This window comes from Pithys albifrons, chromosome 5 (genome assembly GCF_047495875.1).
Source record: "Pithys albifrons albifrons isolate INPA30051 chromosome 5, PitAlb_v1, whole genome shotgun sequence".
NCBI lineage: Eukaryota > Metazoa > Chordata > Aves > Passeriformes > Thamnophilidae > Pithys > Pithys albifrons.
The window spans coordinates 64,065,195-64,088,487 of record NC_092462.1 but is presented as its reverse complement, the minus strand read 5'-3'; the positions used below and the strand labels follow the sequence as shown (position 1 = coordinate 64,088,487).

Here is a 23,293-nt window from a genome sequence, read left to right as displayed (position 1 = left end):
TAATTCATTTATTTATTTAACAAGAAAAAAGCAACAAGAACTGGTCTAAGATCAATTTTTAACCACTTCACAATTCAATTATTTTTTCCCCCTCTTTCGTACTTCACATAAGCAGATATCTTAAAATTACATTCTTCCTTGGAAATTGCTTTCTATCCCAGATGAGATTATTATGGGGAAGTGTAAGAACAATGCACAATAATAATGTATTTTAAAGATTATTCTCCTTACCTAAGTTTTAAAAATATGCACAGAAGCCCATCAATCCTTATCATTCAGAAGCTATTTAAGTTTGCAGTCAACTTTGCTCATCTCATTCTGGAAAAAAAGGTGTCTTTCATCCATACAAAAGAGGTATGAGAAGATGGAACCACAAACACACAATGAAGTTCCTACAGGAGTCTATAGCCAAATTACTGAGACAGTCACAGGGTCTAATTAGTGAACTGTTACAAAGGGCTTCTTTGATGTCTGTAGAGAAGCAAAAGCAGAAGACTTGAGAAAGGATTGCTTGATGGCCCAGCCACCTCAGTTATTGTGCACAAAGAGCTCCATGCCAAGGAAGCAAAACCAAATGGATTTCACCATATACGGATGGACTGATATAAACGGAATTGATAACCACAGCTCTACAGATACAGTCAGGATACATTGTGGCATCTTGATGACACAAAAAGCTTCTGATGGTTTAAACAAGTTCCAGGCAACTTGACTTTTACTTTTTTTCCTTTTTTCAAGATGGAAAACCACAACCAAGTAAAATCACAATGCAGAATGTTATCACCTTTCCCCTAAGCTGCCTTTCAGAACTAACTTAGGCCAAGGGTTTGCTAACAGAAACACTGCTCAGGAGCCTCCAAGTGAGGCAGATTGAGCCTCCTACAATCTATGGGCTACTGAGTATTTTGCCACACGGGCAGACGATTTTCAGGATGACCCAGACTTCATGGTATTATCAAGTTTGGGGTTTTTTTTCATTGAAAAGAATCAGTAAGTAAAGCTTGAGTAGCCAGAGAATTGCAGGGCTCTTGCTCAGCACGTAACTCCTCTTTTATGCACCAACACCAACAGAGGCAGGAACTGGAAAAGTCAAGTACAGAAGGATGGCACAGCTTGCAACTCTACCCGTTCCAAAACCTGAGATACCTCAAGTAAACAGACTCTCAGAAGCCTCTCAGTTTTCTGCCACCAGCAAATAGGCATGAAACCCTTTGACAGGGCACTGAGCATCTCTTCAGTACAAATCCAGATGAATACCCAAGAGGCAGAACGCGACAAGTTACTTACAAGGGCACAACAACACACAATGCTTTGTACATCGTGTCAGCAGCACAAAACATTAGAAATAGGTTTGTCAGGGCACTGAGTCCTATTAAACAAGTCAGATAATCCTGCACATAGAGAAGACAGGAGGAATAAAGTGTACAAAGGGAAGGAAGCAATACCCATGGTAACTGTGGCCAGCAGAACACGGGCAATGTCTATTTCTCATCAAGTCTGCACAAGTCTAGTTGTGTAATATAATCAGAAATTCATGGTGTGGAGTGACAGGTGGCTGCTGACTGCTGCTACAAATCACTATGCTGGAATAAGAGATCAGCTGAGTTCAAAAGATCAAGAGAGTTCAGAACCCTGCTGATTTTCCACAATGTCCAAAAAACTGACACTCTCTTCAGTCTTCCTGAGGTGTACAAAAATGACACTCAACGGTATGGCAAAAAGACTTAGACTTTGAATTAGTCCCTTCTGTCTGGGGGGCATTTTCCACTCAGACTGGATGCTCCACACCCTTCACTCAGTGCACTGAGCTGACAGTGTTCAATCAACAATTACGATGTTGCCACCATTGTTCAGGCTCTCACAGGTCTCTGCACAGCTCCCAAGTTGCAGGCAAGACTTGGAACAAGTTCACTCAAGTGTTCCACAATGTTTTCTACCTCTTTGTGTAAGACAGTGTGAAAGTCGAGTCATGAAATACTGGTATCAAGACACTGAGTTTCAGGCTCCAAAACAGTCACCAACTTTGGCCCCTGAACAATCAGCTTATCAGTGTGGACTTCACACAACACCAAAATAACTCCCACTGTGCTGAGCTTTAAGGAAGGCCCCAATAAAACAAATTTAAGAAAAAATTTCAAGTAAAGCATACATGCAGTGCAGAGAAACAACAGGCACCTCTAAACCAAACAATTCATGGACCTTGCTTCACATGCCCAACAGGAAAAAGTGCAGACACTGAAGGAATGTACTAGGACACCAACCATTTACCATGATGACAGTCATATTTATCAGCTCCCACAGTTTATCACATACAACCAAATCCTTCAAGTACCTATTCTCCTGGCCTTGGCAACAGAACACAGACCTCAAGGTAGAAATGGAGCTGCACCATTTATTCCTCTGGCCTCGTAGCCTTGTTTCCAGAAAGGTGAAGGAACTGCTGTTGGCCAACAGGCACCATCCCAACAGCCCTGTGCTGTCACCTCCTACACTCACATACCCACAAGTCCTTTAGGCACAAACCAAAGGGCTAAAGTTGTGCCTCTAAGTGGGCAAAAACTCCGTAACACAAGTGCTATTTCATCATTGTTAAAGCAACTCTGAGGAGTAGCTTGGGCCGTGCTTTTAGACAGTGAGGCTCAAATTAGTGACTTACAGCACTACACTTGTCTCAGAAAGTCTACATGTCAAAAATAACTCCAGCAAAGTGACAAATCAATTAGGAAGGATTAGTTATTGCTGTCCAAGAGGCACTGGAGACAACTGTTTTAGACTTGCAATCTTGCCAGAAATCCACTAATAGTTGGATGCCATACCATATAATTCTTTAATAGCTACTTTTTTCTAACACATTTAATACAACCATTCAAAGCTGTAATGGTCTAGGAACACTGAATACTCGCTATGTAAGACAGTTTGGATGTAAAGGAAAAATATTTGCTGTACCAGGAACATCCACAAAACATTAATAGATTATTTACCCACTTACTAAAGAACAGGTGCTACAATAAAATACACTCTGAAGTGTCAGAGTACTGCAATTATTAAGCCTCTTAATTCTGTCATGAAAAATGTTTGGTGAACACTTCAGAACTGTTGATTGCGTCAGGACAAGCTTTAGATAAAGTCTGAATGGTTGAGCACAGTGACAAGTTCAAAAAGCTGCCTGAATTTCACTTAAATGGACAGCCTTACCACAGCTCAGAAAAGTCACATGACACATGGAATTCCAGAGCACTTGACCCTAAATTAAGCAGCACAGTCCTTCAGATCAGCACTTGCACTTCACACACTGCAGCAGCTGGTTTTGAAGTCCTTCCTACGTGGTCCCTCTCCATGCAAACCTTCCCATTCCCACAGCAGTCTGGACAAGGAAGCAGCAACCAAAGCACAACAGGAGACCCAAACACGTAACATTCCTAGATGAAATCCACAAGTCCCATGGAGAGTCAAGCAGATTGGAAGAGGCTGTTTTCCTGCCACTGGGAAGAGCAGCTTATGAGCTACTGACCATATGGCTGGATTTCACAAGATTTTTCCCTCTAGAAAGGCAGGTTATTTGATTCACTAGCCCAAGTTCATCTGCAGTAGAACCAGTTTTCTGAAATGATGTTTTCAACAGCCTTATAAAGCTATAGCTTGAGAAATTATATGCAAAGAGGGAGAAAAGTGGTTGCCATTTTGGGTTTTTATTCTCTAGTGACAAACCAGAGAAGGCTCCTCACTCCCTTCCTCTCACCCCAAAACCACCTGCTAAAATTCGACAAATCATGGATGCAACAACGGACAAATGTAAGCACCAGACACACACATAAAAATCAATGTCAAAGCTATTTCAGCAGCAATGAGAACAGGGAGAAAGCTACACACTTCAGTGTTTCTGATGTTAACCATTTCAATAAGCAATTTCAATATAAACTCCATTTTGAATGTATATTGGAATCCAGCTACCTGGACAAGGAAAAAATATTCATTCCACTCACTTATCCTGGACTGTACTGTACTGTATTGTTCCAACATTTCTTCAAGTCAATAACCAAACTTTCATCAAGGCCCACACATGGAAAATTTGAACTCCAAACAGCAAGTACATCACAAAACAAAGGACAGATGAAACAAGCCTCCTAACACAAGTTTCCAGCACTCCATCATATTCACTTTATCTTGAATTTATGTATTTTTAATTACTATTTATGCACCAATAACCCAAGCCCAGCAGAACACAATTTCCATTTGAACAGCCTGGATCGATGACACAAAGGCCACCAAACCAGTGAAAGACAGAACACAGTGATGAAATTAAGAACTATTTTCAAATTACCTAAGCTTGATCATAAAAAAAAATCATATTCATATACTTTGAATCTTCACAAGAAATGCTTTATGCCCAAGTGCTCTGTGCTCTCATGGAGTACTCAGTACAATGACCACATCCCTTTGAATGGCACTGTTATAATGGAAGTAAAATTACAACGAAGAACCTTCTTTGCTACTGTCCAAGAAATTGTGTGCAACTCATCACACAAACAGGAACATATACAGATCATACACTTAACTGGCTTCTGCATTCACCATTAATCCCAACACAGAATTAAATAAATACCTTATGTATTTTCTTGGGATCTTTCTGTGAGTTTTCTCTGAGAGGTACTTTTCCAAACAATTTCCATCCCACATCATTTGGTTTTTCGAATCTTGCACTTGGCTTTCTGGTAAACAAATTCCTAAAAAGAAAAAAAAAAAAGGAGACGTTTTATTAAGAAAAAGGGTTTATTAATTATAATAAACAGAAGGAGAGACTATTTGCTAACCTTACACACCCCAATCAAATATTCCAACTCTTCTTGTGGTTGAGCAGACAGACACTGTTTCCCATTCTCAAAAATACACCATGCAGTATCACCATACCAGGCAGTGGACTTTGTTAAATAATAACTTTTAATATACAAAAATAGTTCATTTCCCAACTTTCTAAAGGTAGCCTTTTTGAGCCTCCCTCTAGATCATTCAGCCTCAAGCTTTTAAAAAAATCATCAAGACATTAAATCTCTTGCTGCAAGTAAACATTCTCTACTCAACTGTTACAACACACTACTACCAAAAATCACAAAGAAGTTGGAGACATAGTAGCTCTTCATTGTATTTGATCTGCTTTCATAAAAGATTATTTTTCCTGAAGAAGCTTAAAAGCAGCTACTAAAACACATTAATTCTGAAGTCTCTCTGAAATATCTGAACCAGCTTAAACACTGCAGGAACAGTCAAAGCCAGGCACAAAGCCACTGAAAATTAAATTAGTTTAATTGATGTTGCTAGTTTTCAGTCGTGAAGTGATACACCAGACTCGCATCTTCACATCACAACTATACTCTTCCAAAACTGGACATGAAGTACAGACCAGACTTCGTACTTTTGATGGCACTCCAATCCTTCAAGAGCACAACAAATATTCAACACCCACAGCATGTCTGCATCATTAAAGTAACAAATTTTCTTTTGTCCTATTGTCTAGTCTAGTGAGTATCCAAATACATCCAGGTTGGCTGAGTTATTTACTCATCTCACAGTAGGTTTTTCTGGAAACTTGACTGCAGGTTTTTGCTCCCTCATTTAAAAGAAAAAAATCCAGAGACAAAAATATTTTTGCTACTGCAATCAGCAGCAGCTCTTGCATCTTCAAACCACGGATGCTTCCAGTCTGACACTGATATTTTCCCTGCAGTTACTACCTTAATGCCCAGGCTGTTGGCCCACCAAGTACAGATTGTTTCACACACATCCACTGTGGCAGTTTGGTAAACAAAAGTATGTTGAGCTTCACATTCCAAGAGGGCTGAATCCACCTCTGCAACAGCACCTACCAGGACACTCAAAAGTTGTTTTTCCTGGTCACTGTATCAGCTGACATGAACAATATCACAACTATACCAATGGAGATAACATTGCTGGAATACAAGAAAAATATTTAATATAAGGAAAACAACTGATGTACAAATGTCAGTGTGCTGAAATGTATTACACAGTTAATAAGATGCACTGCCATCCTTAAATATGCACATATTTATATGACTTATCACATGATTCTGTATCACAAGGGTACAGTTACCTTGAAATTCAAACCAGGAACAGATTATCATATTAAAAGATAAGAACAAAGTGTTTAGGATACAGAAATCACACAAGTCAATTACAACTGATGGCAAAGCTAAACAGTAACTGTAGTTCTACAAATCCCATTCAACTTTTCCATATCTTACTCCACAAAAATTAAGAAATAGTATAAAGATACTATATATAACTTTTTAAACTGAGATTGGACATGGCACTGAGTGCCATGATCTGGTAAACAGACTGAAGTGGGCAAAGGTTGGACTTGATGATCTCGGAGGTCTTTTCCAACCCAATCGATTCCATGATACATAGTAAACTCTTGTAGAGAAAACACTAATGAGTAACAACATGGAAAACACAGAAACATACTGCTATTTCTTCCCTCCTTCAGCTTTTTCCAAAGCATGAAATTATAATTCTACAGATAAACTACTGGTTCAAACACAAAGTTTTGCCTTTTTTCTCTCTAACTAGGGTATTCCCACTTTAGTAATGAAAGTTACGAGACCTTCCTGTGGCTCATCATTACACTTTAGGCTACTTAGAGATGTATAAGCCAACTGAAACAGTCATCAAGTTGGACTACATTGTTACCAGTACCACTGCCAGCGCTGAGAAACAGCACTATCATAAAAACAACTTCCAAGAAAGGTATCTCTGTTAAATTTGCTGTCTTTGCACCAGCAATTCCTTCCCCTTGTAAATATAAAGATTCCATTCTGTTTGAGTGATTAGTACCCTGAAGGGCTTCTCCATGTAACTTTCTTACCCTTGTCCATGTCCGTAACATCTAAGACAGCCCAAGAAAATGGATTTATATCATTTGAGCCACCAGAGAAACATTACATAGAGACAAACAAGAGATCAATTTTCACATATATGTTTACCTAACTTAAAATGGAGAAATATCAAGCAAGTTCAAAAATATATCTAAGAGTGAAAAGGAAAAGCATGACAGAAATAACATCATAAAAACCACTGCATGTAGATGCAAGACAGGCTGGGTGTTCTTGCAAGAAATTTTCTTTCAGTTGTTTCTACTTCAAAAACGAATTGCAGCCTGTCTTCAGAGAAAACAAGAACTTGTGGCACCAGGGACACTGCCAGACCCCACCAGCAGGTAGGGAGGCACACCTGTGTGACAGCTCCTTGCACATTCAAATCCTTTTTTGCAAGTAAAAGGCTTTCACCACACTTCATTAGTACTGCAATAACATGAAAATTAAAGGCAATTTTCTCTCCCTGTCTATCCACATTAGAGATTGCTAGCACAAGAGTCTATACAAGCAACAATCCTCCCAATCTTCTCTGAGGGATTTTAAGAGCAGCAGTAGGTTTTTATTCTCAGAGCAAAATAAAGATGAATTGGAATGATAAAGTGTAATAGCTCTCTGCTGTGAGAGTCTGCATAAGATGAACTCAACTGGAAAGGTCAATCTCACAGACTTGCTTTTAATTCAATTCCACAATCCTACCTATCTGCTTTCCCTTTAGAGGGAGCATCATAATAAATAATCTGTTCTACAGCTTATCTAGCAGATGGCACAGCACTTGCTCACCTCAGTCTTCTCTGTTCTTACACTGTAGAGCACCAAGCATCTCTTCCCCTCCTCGTACTATGTCAGGGATTTCCAGTTCACTTTGAATTTAAAATATATATATTGAACTGAAAGCACCAGGCATGGTCAACACACAACTCCCAATGTGTACCCTCCTTTTTCCCTGCTCTCTCTCTAGACCTGAATCCTTGCATTTTGCTGATGAACTTCAAAAAGTCTCAAAATTCCCAAAAGGCATAAATTATCAGAAGGCACAACCAGCACAATCAGATGTAGAACAGCAAACCATAACCTGTTCTTGCTTTGACTGAGGACACACAGCATTAAACCCTGACCTGCCCTGGACTGGAACATTCCAAAGGTAAGCCACAAGACAGTTAGCATGGCATGGAAAGAGCAGAAGAGATGTCACCTAATCTGCAGCTGATCGTAGAAAACTTAATGGGAAAAAACCAAACAAACAGATAAAACTTGGTTGTAATAATGGGTCATGGGTTCAATCCTCTATGTGGGCCACTGACTTAAGAGTTGGACTCGATGATCCTTGTGGGTCCCTTCCAACTCAGAATAGTCTGCGATTCTGTGATTCTATTATATAAATTATGGAATGTTCTCCAGTTCAATTTCTGCAGAGCTTTGTAAAAATCCGGACACCACCAATGGGTCCTGACAAAGCCACTACTTGAGATTTCTGGACTGAAAGCAGACCCTTAAAATATGATCAGATTTCCATAATTATCACTGAAATAGAGGTCCCATAAATAAAAATCAAGAATTTAATTTATAATTCAGCTGTAGCTCCAGGCTGCAATTAAATCTAAATAATCCTAACAGGAAAGGTTGTGCATGGACCCAGTTTCCAGCCCACCACTAAGTGCCCTTTTTGGACTGTGTCTTTCAGACAAAATCCTGCAGAAGCAGGAAACATTTATGAAACAAAGTTCTCCCAGGTTCATTTAGCCTACTTAATACCTACTGCAATTGCCTTAGAAGGAAAGTATTTCTGCCATATAAATATCTATCAGAGCAAATAATTCATAGCAAAACCTTTCATTTTTCTGCTGCCACAGCACAAAAAGGAATTACTTTCCTTGCATGCTAACACAGCTCCCTTGCATTTTCAACAGAAGTACTAAGCAGTCTTTTTTCCTGAAAAAAAAATCACCAAGAAAAATTCCTCTCTAAAAGTAACTTAAGGAGATTTTACCTAATGGAAAATATAGGTTATCAAGAAGGAAAACTTCTCTAACTGGGGAAAAAACAAAAAAAAACAAAATCAAAACACTTAAACAGATGGTTACTCTAAAGACAAGCTCTGAAATTCTAGGCTAAAAGACGTAAAAGTTTCATTAAAAGTTCTTTAAGATAACAAAATTAACTTGAGATCTTGAACATAAAGGGTTGACATGCCTGGAAAGAAAAGACTGCATGCTGATCATTATCTTGGTCCTCTTCACAACCATTAGAGCACATCATGCTGATTTACAATAGGGATATTAACAGGAATATCTGACATGACACATCGTGTCTGCAGGATCATTAGTGTGGAACCATTAAAGTGTCACGGGTTACATCTGCATTCCCACTGTATGTGCCAACTATTTTACACTAAGTGTCTGCAGCAGCTTATTTTAGAAAAGCCAAGCACAGGAGTTAAATTGAGGTCACATTTCAAATAGAAACTTGCTTTTCCAGAGTCCCCTAAAAACAGCACTTGACACCAAACAGCTGTTTAACCTTGTTATTTTAATTGAGCTATGGAAAGGAATTACCTGCCTGAAGAGAATTTAGTTCTAACTCCAGAGTTAATTTTTACATACAGACAAATACCATCCTGTGACACAGGATAGAGATGGAACAATCTTTGGCTTGAACATACCAATAGTGCATCACCACCATATGCTGATCTGCCCAGCTGCCTTTTCTGTGGGGAAGAGAGGAAGTCAATACCAAGAGGCAAGTTCAGCAGCGTCAGGAAATCCTTATTTTTTAATAAAACTTCAGAACCATTTAATTTTGGTCCTATAAGCACTGCCAAGATAAACTTACTGAATAGTTGCTGTATATACGTATTGCACATTTATGTATTGCCAGTATTTGTGTAGCCTTGTGTGCTGGCATGGTCAGGCTGAAGCCTCAATCAAACTTTAAAAAATAATAAAATATTAGAACCACATCAGTAAGAAGTAATCAAGTCCAACCTACCCATATGGCATCTGTCACAGCTTTTTCAAGCCTATGCTTTTAAACAAGGTCCCGCATCACCAGTGAAGCTGAAAGTTCATCCAGTCCTTTCCAAGCAGACAGGAAGTCTGTAACACAACTGCCAGCAATTACTGCCTTGTGACGAGCTGATAGCACAGCTATCCCTGAGCATGTGATGAGTTCCGAGCAGCAGCTCCGCAAAAACTCAGCTAATCACTTTTCCACATTTCAGCTGTGCTTTGTCCCAAGCAAGCTCAGCCACCTACGTGAAGTCATCCCTCAAGAGCTCACCCCTTCCCACCACACCCCCCAGTTCAGTATATAAACCTATCCACTAAGGAGCAGAGACAGAGCTGCCACAGCTTCTGTTGCCAGTTTAGTCCAGGTCTTGAAGTCAGCTGTAAAGCTCCTCCCTGAGAAATCTCCAAGTCTCCTCTAGCCAGGCAGGTTCAATATTGTGCCCCTTCAAATATCCCTGAAGTTTGGCACCACCAGAGTCAAGGAACTGTTTTCCTCTGGCACATGTCACTCAAACCACAGGAAAAAATGATGGGCTTCAACACAGTAGCTGTCAGAGGGTGGAGCAGAGCCAGGGGGACACATATCACACCCCCTACAGGAACACATATATCACACCCCCTACCGCGGACTTGCAGGCAACACACTATTTTTTTTCACAGAATTCTGAAGATACACCAGTTTCCTGAAACAAAAGGGTAGAGGAATTTAGGATTTAGGAGTTTTCACAACTAGAACATTCGGGTTCTTCTGAAAATCTGAACTATGCTGCTGTGACTATTCTGCCATGGCTCCTTAGACAAAGTCCTGCAGTACCTGAACTCCCAGCACGAAGCACACAAGGACAGCTACGAGCAGGAGAAAAGTGAGGTGGCATATGGTGCTCTATGGCAGACTAGCACTGACCTAGCATAGACTAAATTTGGAAGTAAATGGATTCCTTACTCTTAAAAAGACAGTTGGCGTACAGAAACATGTATGAAAATTATCCAGAAACTGACCCAGCTCATGCAGACTCTGTTGCAATTTCTTATCTGCATTTACCCACCACTAATTTGCAATTGCAAGTAAATTTTTGTTACAAGTTTTAAAAACACACACATTTCCTGCTCTCAAGATGCATGCTCACATTCAAATTTTAATTAGTCTTTCAAATAAGAAGGTTATTTTCAGAAGACAAAACAAGTGGAACAGTCATGCGAATTAACTACTGAAGGACTTACCAGCCTCATGAGCAGAGCAGATGAAAAATAAGGACAGTGGAGAAAATTCAAAAGGTTCATATTTTGCAGAACAAATTTATCTTGAAAGACACTTTTTCAAATGAGCATCAGACTTGCATGTATTCTTAAGAAGCAAGAAAGAAACAGAGGCAAATCAAAGTTCATTTCAGCAGCTTCTGGGAAGAACCTGAAACTCCCTCTTAATTCTAAACTGCAGAAGGAGAAACCACCAAGGTCTTGAGCCTCTTGGCCTATCCAAGGCAGTCAAACCCCACGTGTAATGGACTTTAGATAAAGTAGGCAGGTAGTAATCACCAGAAGTCGGTAAATCCACACTGAGCACCCAAGAAGTGTAAGATGTCTCCACAGATATTCCCCAAGGCACCCAGAAAACTATGCTGAAAACAGCACCTATTCAGCAAAACATTTGTTAGGAAATTTTATTAAATATTTGCTGCATTGTGAACAAAAGTGTTCAGCCACCTTATCTGACATGGTGTTAATTCAATTAGCACTATCTAGGAAACAGTCTGTTATGGAATTTAGGCAATGGGTATAACAACACTGTTTTCTTCTCATCCTCCCATGACCTTTGGTATTCTGCATCAATCATAACTTTCACAACTTACTCTCAAATAAACAGCATAAAGAGTCTCACCTCCAGATATTCCAAATTAAACAATTTGCAGAAACTTAGAAAATAAACCCTGAAAAACCAACAACATATTCCACCAAAGAGATTTTTATTACCAGATTAGTGGAGGAACAAGACTGACACATAAATCCTGATGACTGGAGAACTGATGGACTTGAGAAGTCATTCTTGTCAGGAGACCCACCAAAGTCTCCTGAAACATCCTAAATCTGCATCCTCCACAGGATTATCCTAATGTTATCAGAATAATTCAGAATTCCATTGCAAGGGTCTGACAGCTGCTTTCTTCATTGATTTGAAGTACTATTACCACACAAATAAAAAATACAATGAATACACAAAATGTCATCCTAAGCAAAAAGCTGAACCCAAGCAAACTGCAAGACCCTGCAGCAATGAAGATGAAACATGGACTGATTTGTATTAAGATCGAGAGAAAAAAGTGAATCAAAGCTCTAACTGGTACCCACGAGGTTATATCTGTATCCAGTCTGGGGTCCCTGGACTACAACAGAGAGAAATAAAACCCTGGAGGAAGCCCAGTAGAGGAGCACTGTGATGGGTGGGTGGTGAGGCCCATGACAGACAGGCAGGGATGCTGGGAATGGTCATCCAGGCAAAACCAAACCACCTTTCTCAGAGATGCAGCAAGTCAGGACAACAAGGGGCAAAGCACAAAGCTGATGTAAGGGAGATTCCAACTGGATAGAAGGGGAGGGGGAAAAAGAAGTCACAGTAGTGGCAGATAAATGCTGGATGGTGCCTCTGGAGAGGCTGTGGTAACTGCAGGCTTGGATGGACTCACAGCAACTGGACGGGGTCCTGAGGAACACACTCCAGTGCCGCAGCCCTGCCCTGAGCAGGGGATCACACCACAGGGCCCCTGAAGCCCCTCCTAACCTGAACTGCTCTGTGATTCCCCACCTGTGGAAGTTGCTGCTCACAAAGAGGAGTCCAAGCACTAATACCTTGTCTTACCTCACCACTGTTGCCAAATTCTTGTTTGTTTTGTCAGTTGTCAAAGTAAGGTGTGAATGACCTATTATTTACTGTAGGGTTTTTTTCTGTTATTCTTATGGTATGGCTTGAGAACTTTTGAGGCACCTAATGACTACAGAGATTTAACATCAACAAGGAATTGTTAGCTCATTAAAACAGCAATGCCACTAATGTTCAAATTGAAAGTAACAGTTCATAAAGACGAATTTGTAGATGTTTTTTTCTGACAGCAAACTCAGCATTTAACAGCTAAATATCAAGAGCAAGGCACAGAGCACCCATCTATGCTACTGATCTCTTCCACCGCCCAGTGTGAGACTTCTGTAATGCTTCCCACCAACCATTAGAAAAGAAACACACACATTTTACTTGCTTTTTAAATAATAACTATACCACATTTGTACCATTACTAAAAAAGAAAACCCAAAAGTCAGAGTACGACTGAGTAGATTGTCACTAAACTTCCATAACAAATAAATAAATTCAAAAAACCTCTTTAAATGTATTGTTTCTGAAAAACTGTTTCCAGTTACTCAACAGGAAAACTAAGATTTTAATCTACAAAAGTAACTTCTCATAAGAACACAGAGCCAGATCTCAAATAAGATTTAGTGCAAAGTTTAAGGTAGAACTAACAGAACAGTAATTCTAAAAAATTACATTATTCCATGCACAAAAGAAGATAAGGATTACAATTAATGTGCACAGTTTCAGTTCAACACCTAGTGGAGAACAGGCCACATGACAAAATTCAAAACTTCATACTCTGAATTAGAGGATAGGAATTTTGGAAACTGTAACATACAATTTTCAACCTTTATCAAAAGCAAAGGCTGTTATCTTAGTAGAACTCCAACTTTGCACCCATGGAAGATTTGCTTTGAAAGATTTTTGATTTCAGAAAAATTCTGCAGCTTTTCTTTTGTTTTACCCAGAGGTGTGGTAGTAAGTACAGCTGAGGGGAGCATCACCAGTCTGCCAGTTGAAGACAACAGACAGAGTGGCTTTTAAATAAGTACTATCCAAAACCACACTGTGAAGACTGAAGCACCCTTCAGATGAGTACACCTGAGTATCTCATGGGCTGCTGAAATACTGTTGCCAGCATCATCTGTTAGAACAGATCCTCAGGGCCTGTGCTGCTTCCTACTCCACTGAACCATGAGCCTGTTTGCCTTCTTCAATGAGGCCTGTCAGTCTGACTCCAGTGCCTGGTATGTCCGTATGTATGGCCAGACTTCACAAAGGATGATTTGGGCAGGGCTCTCTCCACGTGCCCTTCCAGCCTGTGCAGTGGATTTTTTAGGTGAGGCACAGCATGCACAGAACTGGCCCCACTGTTTAAGTCCCAAGGTCCATCTGCCACGGCCGAGCGAGCTTGGAGAGTGACAGGGAAATCTTCAGGACTGTCACAGCACCCGGTATTAACCGGGGCTGACCCTGCTCAGCATCCGAGATGTGACAGGGATCGGATTGCAGGGAGGCATTGAACTGCCAGGGGGCAGTCCCCACTGAGACTCGAACTCAGATCCTTGGGATTCAGAGTCCAGAGTGCTCTCCTTTAGACCACGGGACAGCCCTAGTGCCTGGTGAAGTTATGGAGAACATGTTTCTGAGAGGTATTGAAAAACACCTGGAGGACAACACAGTCTCTGGTCACAGGCCAGCACAACTTCATGAAGGTAAAGTCCTGCTTAGCAAACCTGATTTGCTTTTGAGTGGGCAGTGAATTCCAGAGGGTGAGACCACTGCAGCACTGGGGAGTCCAGCCCAGCCCCAGGGCAAGGCAACCTGTGCTGGGTGTGTGTGCGGGTTCCTCCATCAGAGGCTGGGTTTGTGGAGCCCTTTCCTCCCTGCCTCTGGACAACTCCACCTGCAGCTCAGCTGGTTTTTGTTCGTTTGTGGTTAAAAACAATGTACTCACATCCTCCCCCACAGCACATCCACCTCTTTCTGTCCCTCCTCCTACCCACTCATTCCTGTTCTCAGCCTGTCTCCTCCTGAACAGCCAACACTCTAAGAGGCCTCATTTAACAGAAACATGCATGGAAGAGGAGACATCATAATATGGGATATCTCATATCACCCAATCACAATTATTTTCACCCTTTTTTTCCCTTTTGTGATCAGTGAATTCCCATTTTTGGAGACCTGAAAGTGAAGTATCAACACTAAAATGCTCCTTGTCATTCTACCTTCCTTTTGATACCAAAACTAGAGAAGTACACAATGATCTGCCCTCTCATTAAAAGCAACAAACAGCATTATAAAAGGGTCCTATTCATTAACACAGATGACTTATCTATGCCGCTGATGGACCTAATTCCTAAATTCACAACTCCAAATTATGCACGATCAGTGATCTCAAAACATATGTGTGTCCTTATGGGACATAAACACATCAAATTCACATGATTCAAGACTTAATGCTGAAACCAGTAGCTACTATTTTGAAACTTAAGCCCTTTTTCTTATCAGATTGCAAATAAGGACACAGCCTGGACTAGGTGTGTGCTCCTGAGTATGGTATAGGATGCCCATCCTGCTCCAGATGCTTTCTTTCAGAAATACAGAGATTCTTTGCAAACAGTAAAAGGTAATGTTCTTCTTACAGCCCTTTATTTAATGTGTAGTCCCTGTTCTCTGTAGAGGTTTCCTAAGATCCTAATACTTAGAACACTTGGATCAAAAACTTATAGGAGTAGCCTGAAAAAAAAAGAGGATCCAGATTCCTGGAAAAATAAACAATATCTATGGCAGTGGACTAAGTAAAGACTTGGGATTCCTATAATCCAGAGAAACAAAGGGAAATGCAAGGATTATTATTTAATTGAACATAGTCCTAGTCCTTTTTATGATTGCTGCATGTAACCATAAAAATCCTTATCCTCAGCCTCCAAAACAATAAATCAAAATGATAAATGGGAAGTACAACTTCTGCAGTAAGGTCAGAGTGGTCCTAATTGAGCAGAGCTGTTTAAAACCTGCACATTTATAAAGTCTCAGCAGTACCACAGAGAAGCAAAGTCCAAAGGTAAAACTCATTAACCCACACTGCTCTGGGTCAACAGGGCAAAGGGGCAGGTAAGTAAGCGACTCTTTACTCTCACAGCCAATTATTTGCTCACACTATTTTTAAAACGAAATTCCTGCATAAATTCAAATTAAGGAAATTATTTCCATCTCATGCTTTATGTGAAAGACCTCCGGGCTTTCAAAACTGATACAAGTGATATTTGAAAATAACCAACGTCAAGTTTCTTTGTTAACAGTGTTACAACTGCTTTTCAGAAGCAATAATCCATTTTCACGGGCTAACCTGGAGCCTAAGGAGAGCACTGTACCGGTGATGCCTTAAGCTCTTCCAAGATAGCTGTGCCCACACAAGAAATAAAGCAAGATATCGGCACCTTTTTCTCACTTTTGATGTTCCTGCCACACCCAAACATGCATCAAAGAGCCTGAGGAAACAACCAGACTTTTCAGAGCCTCAAAATGCTGAAGAGACAGCAACTGAGTCAGAGAAGCAGTCCAGGAAACTTTCTTCACCATAGGAGACAAGACAGGAGCATTCCATTCCCAAGTCATCTTGAAGGTGCTGGAACTGACAGACAACAAGCCAACGGGGTTCCCCTTTCTTTGATCTTCTACAACTGACTTTGCAAATGCAGTCTCAAACCAACACCAACACTTCACAACACACCACAGACATTGCCAAAATTAACATGGAACACACAACTTATGCACAGTGCACATGCACACATGCATCTGATCTCACAAATCAAAATAAATGTAGGGAGCGCTAAGAAATAATTTTACATTCCAGAGCAAATACTTCTCTAAGCATTTTCTTGATACTGTAGATGATTTACCCTTAATTGATACATAAGTAGTTTAGGCATACATAACCAAGCACTGGAGGCATCTAATTACTGTCAGCTTACTCTCATCTTTATCTCTACAGGCAGCCACAAATCTTAACTTACATGTCAAGACTGAGTTTGCTCTGGATAAGTTCAGAGAAACTAACACATTCTCAGGTGCCAGATGGTGTTCAATAGAAGCACAGGTGCCATTTCAAGAAGGTTTGTCCCTTATATCAAATACCAGCAACTCGAGCAAAAATTTAGGATGACTCATCTTGCTCTCAGTGGCTCAAACCTGTATCCCATTAGTCAGAGAAGCCCTTGAAGACCTAAATCTGCAGATTAAGGCTGAGCACAAACCACTCAGGTGCTTGTTCTTCCACACTGTACACAAGTGTGACAGCCACTCACCAAAGCCAAAGCAGTTTGCCTTTCTCCTGCCGTAGTTCAGCCTTGACTCTCTGAAGTGAAGGTTTATGCACTTTACCTGCAAACCGAGAATCTCAACTGCAACTCCTTTCAGCACAGACCACAGTGCTAAGAATATGCTCCTCTCTGGGACTTTGTTTTTACCTACCAGAGCAGCACTTTTAACAAACTGCTTTAAGAAGCTCCCTCTCAGCGAGCTGGTCTTCAATACTACTCAAAGTGCCTCCTCCCCACATCGCACTGCACACAAATCTGGTGCACAGCACAGGCTGAGCTGGGTAGGGAGGCCTCTAGAAGGCAGCTGCTTTCAAACAAAACACTGCCAGGCCCAGGTTCATTTACTTCACTACTCATATAAATCCTGGGAATCCAAGGGGCCTACAGGAACTTCAAGAGTATTTGAGATCACTAGAGGAAGGTATTTCAACCTCAACAAAAACTAGCTACAGTATGTTTTGAACCTTAACAATGCTGACAGCAAAAATACAAATAGTACTCCCTGTGGCACTGATGGGCCTCAGAAGCTCCCTGCTTGTTCAACACCTGTGAACCTCACCACCAGGTTGCATGACAGAGAACAGATGCATAAAATACGGGGGTGTGGTGTGCAAGTACAGACAAAAAGTGAGCAACTCTTGTTTTCAAAACAGAGCAGAAAGTGGATGTTAAAGGGAAGGAAGCTCAAGGTCATGTTACAGGTGGAGCACTTGGAACTTCAAAGCCGATCACCTCGTTTCAACTTAATCCTTATATTGTCATGATGACATCACCTGGTGACCAAGATTATCTGTTCTCCATTTAAAAAGCAGTCAGGACAGCCTTTGTTTCCTAGCATTCAAGGTACCTGAAAAGATTTAAGTTAAAAAGCTCAGTCTAGTGAGTACTACAGTTCCTGTAACACTGGTAAAACCACTACACTAGAAAAGAATTTGGACAGATGGCTTTATTTTGTTGGAGAGGAAAAGTTGAAAAGCAGTTAAACATCCTACTCTGAGCAGGGTCTAAATGAGCCTCTTCCACTGTGCTCCCTCCAGGCTGAAGGACAGCATTTGTTTGAGTTAGCAGTTGTGCTACCAGAATGGGTAACAAAAGTTCATGCTTTGAAGTGCTGAGAAGCCTCTTGGTTCAGAATTAAGTCTGGTTTCATGGCAACAAACAGACAAGGGTCCACAAAAGCTTCAGCACCTCAGACTTGACTGATGACTGGAGTTCTGCTGCACAGTACTTTAACCCAAGAACAAAAATCAACAAAGGCTTCAGCCAGTTTAGTAGGTCTAAAGAAACTGCTTCTCTTAAGCTTTGCAAATAAGACAGCCTCTCAAAGAATGATGTTTGCCAATTCTCCATGTATTTTATCAGCCTATTTGCCTCATGCAAAACTAAAAAAAAAAGGAAAAAGATTAGCTGAGACAATCCCACGTGCAGAACAGGTTAGATACAGCCAACTCTGCTTGATGCCTAAAGTTTATTTCTAGAACGGTTTCTCTAAAATATATCCTACTTCAGACACCATATCCTAAAAATAACAGACATTACGAAGGCCGTACATAAATAAAACCCTGCACTGCTCCCAAAAGCAGAGAGTCCTCTTCCTCATTTATCACTTTCCCTGGGTATCTGCATTTAGAGCACCTTATCATTCATACAAGGGCCACATTTAGAAGAGTTCATGTAAATGCTTTGAGTGGCCAGTGCTGTCATTTCAACAAGTGAATGACAATGTCAGATGTGTTCATTCCATACAAAAATGAAGGAAAAAGGTATTAAAAAAACCTGCAACTGAGATTCAGAAAGATGATAGTGGTCACACGAGTATTTGTATTTTAAGTTTCAGACACTTAGAATGATAATACAGTATTCCACCACTACTAAACCACTTTCATACAGGTATGAATCCCACCCATATTCATCTATTTATGCACCATAAGATTAAGAACCTTGGCAAAATCACAGAAGATATCACTGGAGAAGCCACTGCTCAGAGGAAAGAAGACCTTTTTCAGAACTCCTCTTACTGTAATGCAGAAGGAACCTTCCAAGATTTAAGATACTTCCATATACCACGAAGATGGCAGGATGCAGAGCCTTAGTCCTTAGCAATACCTGATACTTACTCATAACACAAAAAAGATGTTAATACCAATCTAAATTAAGATAGCAAGCTATTAAATCTTTCAAAGTAAAATATCACACAAGACCTTTCTCCCATGATCTTACATAATCTCACTCTTAAAACACAACTATATTTCATGGAAACACTACCTGGCAAAGAAGTTTGTAAAAGGTCCCAATATTTTCCGTTTCCCGTCCCCATCTGCCTCCTGACAGCACTCCTGGTGGCTCTGGTCACTGTTGTCCTTGGTGGAGTTCAGGGTGACATCCGAGAAATGTGCCTCGTCAGTCTCCAGAGTCACAATCGCACTTGAACTGCTTGTGACCACAAAGTCCAAAATGTCCTCATTGCTCACGGATAAAGTTGTTGACAGTTCTGTGCTCAGACTGGACACACTACAGACAGAGATATCATCACTCCGGTTCAGAGTTTTTGAGGTCGGACTGTACAGTTTGACAGTGTCGTACCCAGTCCTGGGGAAGGTGGAGGATTTCCGCACGGCGTGGTCGTGCTCGGCAGCCAGAGAGGGAGGAGGCACATACGGCGGCAGAGCACACGCGCTCTGAAAAGCCCTGTCAGGCACAGCTTCAGGTTCTGACTGCTTTCTCTTCACACTTAACACGCTGCAGTGAACAGGCTCTGGGTTTCCTATTTCTAGAGTTGGAATCCCAGAATCCACTGATTTAAGGCTACGACAATCCTCCAAAGCACTGGACAGCTGGCCAGGCCCATACCCAGGCAGTGAGAGATCTCTTGATGTCCCGGAGTTCAAGCTTTGAAGGCCCTGGATACCAGTGCCCACTCTTGCATCCAGAATTCCCATGAAGGTCAAACCATTTATGGAGTTGGATAAATTTGCATCAGTTGTCTTGACCCAACTGGTACCTGGTTAAAAAGAAAGAAAATACAAGATTATGAGTTTGCAGGAAGGTTGTGGTTTGTTCTTGACTGTTTGGGTTTGTTCGTGGGGTTTATTAGGTTGTTTCTTTTGTTTGTTTCTTGTTTTGTTTTTTTAATACAGTCCCTCGTGTCCTAATTCAGGCTTTTAATTAAAAATTGTTTTTCTCTTGCACACAATTACTATCCCTTCCCTCTGTTTGAACAACCAGGACAATGGCAACTTAAATTAGGCTTCTAGAAAATGTCAAGTATGAAAAGCCTTTCATAAGCAGTTGTGTGCCAGTGTTGGCTTCTTACACATCTCCTGAAAGTGAAATGACATACTACAAAACCTGCAGTATTTTAATATTCTATCTTAATACTGAGACAAATATTTGAAATTTTTATACAGTCATAAATGCGTATTTACTGATGTCAAGGGGTCACAAAACTTGTTTACATACACTTAGAACAAATTCTGAAGTGTTCATTTAAACAAAATTTCTTAGCATTCTTCTGGAAACGATGTAACTGATAATAAACTTGTTACCAAAATAGAATGCATAACATATCAGTTTTGCATTAAGCAAGAGATGCAAAATCTGAACAGCTACAAAGCTATCCACACAGTCAGTGTTCTGACAATACACATGGATGGATGGTCTTCATCAGTGCATGTACAGCAACACCGACACTTGCAAATACGGTTTATTTACTGCACTCTGGAACTGAGATCCTTCATCCTGCAATATCCATTCCCACTTGTCTACCTGGGGGTGGCCAGCAGGTCAGTTAATCCAGATCCACTTTAAATCTGTGTAACCTTCAAGCAAGAGCTGCCAAATAGGAGCTGCAGGTGAGATGCACCATCCTCATGAGCAACTGCGGCTTTCCATAAACCTGGAACACCATCAGGACTGCTGCCCTGGCTTCCAGAACTACTACAGACCCTTTAAACACTACATAATTGTTAGAGTGGCATTATATACATCTATATGAATAGCTGAATTACCTACAGCTCTGCTCAAGTTTGCAATGCAATTACTCTGCAGCAGTTGGCAGAACAAATATGCACATTTTGCTTCAGTTTCTTCACTCTGAAACACCCTGGGCTGAGCGTGAAGGAGTGAAGAACACTCCTTCCATCTTGCCACCAGATTGCTTTTTAGACAGATTTTTCTCCAGTTCCTGAAGCCAGGGGTCCTGCTTCTGGTCTCCTACTCTCTCTCAAGTGCAGCACTTAATTAAAGGTGTCAGTTGTTCTCTAGGAGGTGCTCCCCACATCCAACTTTTAAGAAACAAATACACACATATCACAAAACAAAACCCAAACACCTCGCTTTTGAAAACTGGTATCTCACAGCAGTTCTAAACCATTGGTTAACATCAACTAAGCCCTGCCAAACCACAGGGTTTGACACACAGTCCATCCTTAGATCTGAGCCCATCAACACACTTTGGCATTGTGATGCTCACAGGCAGTAAGTGAGAGAAAACACATTTCAAACAAATTTCACTAGTTTTTCCTTAAGTTTTCAGTCACGTAGAAAGTTCATGAATCCCACTGTGCTTCATATGCTATACTAAATCTTGAACTTACTACCCAAATGCTATTTTCTAGCTGATAAGACACTCCAGCTCAATCCCCTCCTAAGCACAAAGTCAAGGAGAAACAACCCTGGATATTTCACATTTTAGACTTTTCCAGAACTTTGTAGCAGCTGAAGCAAATCAATCAATGCATCAATTACCTAATCTCTGCATAAGCAAGGTTTCGAATTTATTGTTTTGACTAAAAAGCTTGTGAAGATGCACACTTTACTTAAAGAGTTGCTATAGCAACTTTTTTTTTCCCACATTACCATCGTTTGAAAAGTTTACATCCCCTGCAATTTAAAGTGACGTCTTGAGATAGCTCACACACCAACTGGGTACATTATGAATGCTCTGTTCACTAAATTAAAATTGCAAAGGCCAGCAAAAAAACAAACAACCCTAAATAGCAATCCTTGAATACAGGCAACAAACCATATTCAAGAAGTCACCTGTGATAGCTGGAGGGTACAAATAAGACATAAAATGGAGCACTAAATATAATTACTCTTGCATATACTCAGATCTCCTGCTCTCAGACATTCTTGCTTGGATTCACTTCTTTTTCTAATTCAAGTCTGACTGTTTTCTCTTCCCTGTGCTCACGTTACCCCTTCATACACATTATATTGCTCTTCAAATCCACAGCCCACCCAGCCTCAACATTATGATAAAGTATCTACACACACACCAACTATGGAACAGTCAAACCAGGAGTGTAGGTGTTTGATTTATGAGAATCTACACTTATAAATGCATCTAGAAAACGCAGTCCAGGAAACAAAGGACAGAAATGTAATCAATCAGGAACAGGTTCGATGACGTTTGGGTAAACAGCACGAGCATGTTCCCATAATGAATTCCTCCCCTGACTGCCTTCACTTCTGCTCAGTGATTTTCCCAAGTAGCAGCCAGTCCTTAGTTTAATTGCATGGCTCTTCTAGACCAAGCTTACAAATGGTAAGCATTCAAGCGGCCTTGGCAGAGGCGGTAAGTACAGCAGCTCAAGAGGCCAAACAATCCTGTAAACAAGAGAGTTCAAAAAGAAGTGAAAACAAATTTCCATGCCAGGTACTGAAGCTATTTTAACTTGGCTTGCTATTTTTTCAAGCAATAAATTTACAGGAAGAGATCTTTCAAACAGGCACCCAGCAAATGCAGAAGTGTGTAACAGTCACAGCTTGGTGGAGCAGATTATGCAAGAGCAAGCTACAAAGGTTTTACACAGTTCAGTGAAACTGTGGGAAGCTTTGAAGTGTACCCATCAAGGGCTTTAAACGAAAACTTGAGATGTAATCAGCTGTCAAGAACATACAGGAGAACTCCTTGATTCATTTTGCATTATGCTGTTGTAGGATTGTTTTAAGGATGTATTGAAGTGATAGTTATACTGTTTGTTTTAGCTGCCTCACCAGTAAATGCAAAATCTGAAAATTGATGTCAAATACTCTGCCATGTGCTCCGATGATCACTTCTTTCCATAAATAATTAGCATAACCATATTGTAGCATTATCATCTGAATAAACGCAGCATTATTAAAACATTAGTATAATAAACTATTGAGAAATAATGAGCAATTTTGTCTGCACAACATTCATAATCCTCATGGTTTATTTAAATATATTATAGCCTAAAAAAATCG

The 23,293-nt window shown here is 40.5% G+C and overlaps 1 protein-coding gene across 1 annotated transcript in view; it reads right to left on the bottom strand.

The window, feature by feature from the left end:
• The window catches only part of TBC1D14 (TBC1 domain family member 14), a 70,989-nt gene that overhangs the window by 45,352 nt on the left and 2,344 nt on the right, over positions 1 to 23,293 (bottom strand). Inside the window, exons 2-3 of the mRNA XM_071556845.1 lie at positions 19,328 to 20,063; positions 4,604 to 4,724 (exon numbers count right to left, since the gene is read on the bottom strand). Of these exons, the coding sequence (XP_071412946.1) occupies positions 4,604 to 4,724; positions 19,328 to 20,063 (857 nt within the window). The remainder of the gene's footprint in view (positions 1 to 4,603; positions 4,725 to 19,327; positions 20,064 to 23,293) is intronic.